This window comes from Canis lupus, chromosome 3 (genome assembly GCF_003254725.2).
Source record: "Canis lupus dingo isolate Sandy chromosome 3, ASM325472v2, whole genome shotgun sequence".
Lineage (NCBI taxonomy): Eukaryota > Metazoa > Chordata > Mammalia > Carnivora > Canidae > Canis > Canis lupus.
The window spans coordinates 66,612,602-66,618,601 of record NC_064245.1 but is presented as its reverse complement, the minus strand read 5'-3'; the positions used below and the strand labels follow the sequence as shown (position 1 = coordinate 66,618,601).

Sequence of the window (6,000 nt, the reverse complement as noted above, 5' to 3'; positions counted from 1 at the left end):
GTGTCTCTGCCTCTCTCTCTCTCTCTCTCTCTCTGTGTGTGTGTGTGACTATCAAAAATAAATAAAAATTAAAAAAAAATAATTTATTTTTTGTTCATGAGAGACAGAGAGAGGCAGAGACCTAAGTAGAGGGAAAAGCAGGCTCCTCGCAAGGAGCCTGAGGCGGGACTCAATTCCGGGACTCCAAGATCACGCCCTGGGCTGAAGGCAGATGCTCACCCGCTGAGCCACCCATACATCCTTTTTCTAACGGTACTTAAAACTTTATTTTATACTTAAAAAAAAAAAAATCTAGACACAAGAAACACCACCAAAACCACTCTTCCTCTTGTCAGGAGTTAGTTCTTCATCTGGCTCCCCTCAGGAAGGAAATCTTCTTCCCCCTGCTGTGTCCTGTGACTGGACACCAATCCCAGGGCAGGAGCTCATCAGGTGTGTATCCTCCAGCATGGCAGTTTCAGTGGGAAGATGCTGGCTCTAGAAACATTTCCTCCTGAGAGAGGTGTCTGTCAACGGAAAATGAAAACTGCCTTGTTCTGGATTTAATCACACAATAGTAGCTAAGCAGTAATTTTGGGAAATGGAAAGTGCTCTTGCACGTAGGATAAGACATAAAAGTAAAAAATAAAAAATAAAAAAAGCAAACCTTTTCAGCATTTCTGAACTGGAATCATCAACCCCCAATCTCAAGCTGCTTAGGTTAATCAGTTGCTAGGATGTTTGGGGCAAACCTCCACTAGATCACCATCCTTAGGTCTCTGGGCCTGGTGCTGAGGTCCATCAGTGCCCCACTTCCATGGGGCCCAGCACAAAGAATCCTGACCACTAGGTGATTAGAGTTAGGACCCAACTTTGCCACCAATCACTAGGAGTGTGAGACCTCGTCAAGAGGAATGCCACGTGATGGCCGATCCTAACTGGGGTGCTCAGGACAAGCCATTATTAGTAGGTTCTAGTCTTTAAAAAGTCTAGCTAGTGGTGGTGGTGGTGGGTGGGGGTCAAGGGTTGTAATGCTGAGGAGGGAGGCCTGAAGTAGGGAGAAGGGACTGTGGTCTTGGGCTCCAGCTCCAGCTGAGGAATTAGCCACATCACTTCCAATTAGGGGTGCTCCTGCCAACTCTTCCCAGCCCTGTCAGGTCTGACATGTGCTGTTTTTCAGGCTGCTCACAGAGGAGCCGTGAGCCCAGACCAGGGAAAGGCAAGTGTGGAGATGGTCCGTGTGTCTCAGGGATTTGTAGGTGTACGCTGCAGGCATTTGGCAAGGACATTTCTGTAGAGGCGAGGACTGCCTTGTGTGCTGTACAACGTGTAGCATTCCCAACTTCCTTCTACTAAATACTAGCCGGATCAAATTACCATGACGATCAAGAATGCCCCCCACAGTTCCGGTGCCCCTTTGTCCCACCTGGGTTTCAGAACAACTGGAAACCAAGTGGTCTAGCTGAGTTCCTGCCAGAAAATTCCATATTCTAGTACCAATCTTTAGTTCCAACTTTATTAAGAGGCAGCAATGCCTCACAACCCAACTATTTAGTCCCTGTGAGGTCATGCCCACAGCGGGCGTGACTAGACTGAATACACTGGTTTCCCATGGAGAACACATTTTCAGGTGTGCATTTTGGTAAACTAATCTACAACTCACAATGCAGACTGTTGTTGGTCAAGGACTTTAGAGCTTTGGAACCTACTCTGGCTTCTTCCCTTGACTAACTTTAGGGAAAATCACTTTAGCTTTCCCGGTTTTGGTTAAATTCATCTTGTTCCTTGTCTCCAAGGTCCTTTCCAGATCCAACATTCAATTCTACTGAGACACCATCACTGACTCATATTTGAAAGTGAAAATGGAACAGCATTTCTAACACCAAGTATTTGGAGAGAGGAAGTAGTTTTCACAGAGAGAAAACTTAAAATACAGAAAAAAAATTCTTACCACTCAAGTTTTGGAAACATTTTATAATTTATATATAAAATCTTGTAAGAAACCATGTAAAATGACAGAAATATCCACCTTACATTAAGAGTCAAAAAAAAAATTCACACACACTGAATGTAAATTTTAATTATAAAACAATATGAACAAAACATTTTAAAATAATCTCAATTATTTGGCAACTCATCACATCATTGCTAGAGACAAATTTGATCTTAAGAAAAATTTAATCTTATGAAAAACTTAAGTTGGACAGTTTGTTCGTATGGGAGTTAAAATATGTTTAAAAAAGAAATCCGGCAATAAAGCCAGTTTCTATCATGAAATAATTGTGTATAAAACAACATAAAGTCTTGAAGCTCAGTAGACAGGAGTGACCTAATCTCAATGCATTTCTCTTCACTGAAAAGGACAACATGGAAAGAGAACGAGTAGAGGCCTCGGAACAGCACAGAGGGAGGGATGAACACCGACAGAGGCGTTTTTGCTGCAGGTGACAGGATGTAACTTTACCTGAACCAGAACCTCTCACGCCAGTGGGGCTGGAAGTAAAGTCACAGATGCGAGCATAATCTAAAATCAAGTTACATTCTTAAAAAAGTCACAACTGTGAACAGGGAAGCAATGCAGACCCTTTCTTGAGCTAAACTACTTCACTTGGATACATGCGAGAAGATCCTGTATTTCCTGCCAGACCATAGAGAGTTACAAGGCAGGCAGCATCCTAAAACGTTTCTACTAATGACTGCATAGCATTTAAAACCCTTTTTTTATTAAAAAAAAATAATAAAATAAAATAAACAGATATATAGTAAAGTTCACAGATAAGTTTTCTCTGTAAAATAAATAAAGTGTTCATTGATTAGCATCATACATAGAGTAAAATACAACCTATTTTTACATGTTTATATACTGTACACAGATTACCAGTAGGCAGCCTGGTGTCTGATAGGCTGGAAGGGTTTGCATTAGTGATGTGTCACATCGGGAAATCCCAATTTCAGATGTTAAAATATACAACTACTTTGTTTTGAGTTCAGATACAAAGTAAACTTATTTTCCTTTATCTGAAATAAATGTACATAATATCTTCTATGAACAATAGTTTATAAAGCTGTTTAAAACAGAACAAGAAAAAGCTTGCACCTAGGAACTTACAGCACATGCATGTCCTTTCCCTGGTTAAAAAAAAAAAAGCTTCTGGCCCCAGGCTTATTCTCTCCTCTCGCCTGTGTCTCCAACACGCCAGGGGCATGGTGGTGGTGGTGGCCAGGATTACCGCTTGGCCTTCTTCGAAGGGGCTTCTTCCACCCTCTGCTGGCCTCTAGTCCGGGCTCCGGGGGGGCTGGCTTCCCTCTTGCGCTTGCTGGAAGGGGAGAGCTGGGCCTTCGATCTGCAGTAAACAAAAGTCAAGGCAGTGGTGAGAGCTGACAGGAGTGGCTTCCATAATTTGGGAGTTCTTTAAAAAAGGGAAGAATTTTGAACTTGAGAGCTGAGAGAAAACCCAGGTCATGTTTATATAGGAAGAGGAGACTCTAGAAGAGCAGTGCTAACTGGTTATGTGCAACCAGCCCCACATCCACAGGGCACAACAGGAAGAGCTTGGAGACCCGCACTCTGGTTCTGGCCCGGTCACACTCCCAGGGCCAGCCTGGCTCAAATCTGCCTTCTTCTCTGGGTCCTAGTTCTTCGAGCTAGAAAACAGTTAACAGGGCAGCCCAGATGGCTCAGCGGTTTAGTGCTGCCTTCAGCTCAGGGTGTGATCGTGGAGACCAGGGATCGAGTCCCACGTCGGGCTCCCTGCATGGAGCCTGCTTCTCCCTCTGTGTCTCTGCCTCTCTCTCTCTTTGTGTGTCTCTAATGAATAAATAAAATCTTTATCAAAAACAAAACAAAACAAAACAAAACAAAACAAAACAAAACAAAACAAAACAATTAACAGCCAGTCCTTCACGCACTGCCCCAAGTCGAGGCTACTGAGAAGGAGCACAGCAGGATGGGGGACTCCATCTGGGCGGGTGCCCAATCCCATCTCATGGGCCAATACAACTGAGGAGAGGCAGCAGTGTTAAAAAGGCAGGGGAACTTCAGAGGAGCATTCTGGCCAATCACCCTGCCCCTAGCCCATCCCCGTTCTCCCATCTGCCAGCAGAATTATCTGTCAGAAATCCCAATGAATCATGTCACTGTCCTGTTTATCTGTTACACATATATTCCTCGTAACTCTCTGATGCTTTCAGGATAAAGTCATCCCAAGATTTCACAAAGTCCTTTATAATTTGCCCTGACTTCTGCACCACGCTGGATTGGTCCTGCCAATCCCGAACACATGACATTCTTTCACATTTTTATGCTTTGACATGGGAGTTTTTGGAGAATCACCCCACACCTCCCACCTAGCAAACACCCTTGTCTTTAAGCTCCAGTTCAAAAGCAACTCCTCCTTATGGGAAACCTTCCTCATCATGGAGCAAGCCACTCTCTGGAAATCCCATGGCACTTTGTGTCTCCACCACAGCACTTACCACTGTGATTTACCTGTTGATTTTTTCCAACTGTAGGCTACAGTCATTATTTTAAAACAATTCTCAAAGAGACCACAATAGTAAATACCATTGGTATGACTTCTATTAAATTTGGTTTATGAGAATTATGTTGCAGTGACAGCGGCAGCATGTGAGCACTGGATGTACTCCAAGATATAGTTTTAGCCAGGTGGTGCCAAAAAAGCTTCCAAGTCATGTACACATGTCTCCCCTGCTAGAATGCTTCTCCTCTTCCTCTCCCTAGTACCTAGCACCAAGGCACACGTCGCCAAGCTGCCATGGTTCTATCTATGAAGGAAAAGACCTGGAAAATCAAAATTGCAGGAGATGGTCCGATGGGGCTGCATGGATAAGATGTTTTGCTTGTCTTGCTTATTGTTCCTTTGAGAGCACAAGTAAATAAACCCAAACCAGGTCACACACTCTTGTACAGGACACAGTTCCAGCATATACGCCTGTGCGGAGAATGGCCAAAAAGCAGTGCTTGTTGATCTCCCATTTTAGGCCGAGTCAGGGAAAGCCACTGGCCGCTGGGTGAGAACCTACCAACTGAGCAGTTGGCATGCCAGCCCTGTGCTAGATGCCACGTAGCAGGGACAGCGGCTTTGAGTCAGAGTGCTTCTTCCCGGCCGTGTGAGCCCCCTCCTGCACCCGAGGTGCGGTCTGACCACTGGCACCAGCATCACGTGGGAGCTATTAGATATGCAGACTCTCAGGCCCCATCCCAGACCTACAGAATCAGAATCTTCATCTCAGCAAGAGTTTCCCCAACTCGTCTGCAATTCCATTGTGAGAAATAGAGACCAGAACTTCTTGAGATTCATTCCCTCACTTATAAAATGAGGACAAATATAACATTTCACATAATGGGGATGGAATGGGAGAATCCACCTTATTGGAAGCGTGGCACCTTAGTGGCTTCCCTCTCTGGGACATGGGGATAGTAACACACACATATATTATCCATACGCTGTGAAGATCGACTGTGTAAGTTTTGTGCACTGTGAAGAATCTTTTATCTGTTGATGCTCTCATGTACAGAAAGGAAGAAGCCTGTAGTTCAGAGAGGGCATACATATACCACCATCCTCTGCATGGCAGGCTAGAGGTTCCGCATGATGGACAGAGAAGGAAGTGAAGCACTGGGGCCTCCTGAGGACGGAGGGCGAAGGATAGCAGAGCCTGCCTCGCTGGCGGCTGGTAGAAAGGGCACTCAAGAACCGGCACGAGCCAAGGCCACAAAGGAGGCCTGGGCGCAACCTGTGAGAAGCAGGAGGGTTAAGGGGGCTGTGGAGGGTGGGAGCCCCGCCAGGGGCTGAGCTGGAAGTGGCTGTTTTACTGTGACCCCATCACCTCTCCCAATGCTCTGGCTAAAACAAATGATTCTGGCCTGTGCGGTGCCTGACTATGCTGGGCTGGTTTAGCCAAGTACTCAGACCTGTGACCCCTTGGGAAGAAACACCCCTCGCCTTTGGTCCTGGTGGATGGAGTCAGCATGTAAGGCTCACAAAGGTCAAGGGCAAG

At 45.3% G+C, this 6,000-nt stretch overlaps 1 protein-coding gene across 5 annotated transcripts in view; it reads right to left on the bottom strand.

Moving 5' to 3' along the window:
* Positions 1-1,933: 1,933 nt before the first annotated feature.
* Positions 1,934-6,000, bottom strand: part of BOD1L1 (biorientation of chromosomes in cell division 1 like 1) — a 54,931-nt gene continuing 50,864 nt past the window's right edge. For 3 of the 5 annotated variants that reach the window (XM_049108617.1, XM_049108619.1, XM_049108620.1), the window contains one exon: positions 3,330-3,787. In XM_049108617.1, coding sequence (XP_048964574.1) covers positions 3,658-3,787 — 130 coding nt within the window. In that variant the 3' untranslated portion in view covers positions 3,330-3,657. The other 2 variants (XM_049108618.1, XM_025438523.3) reach the window with 1 other exon arrangement.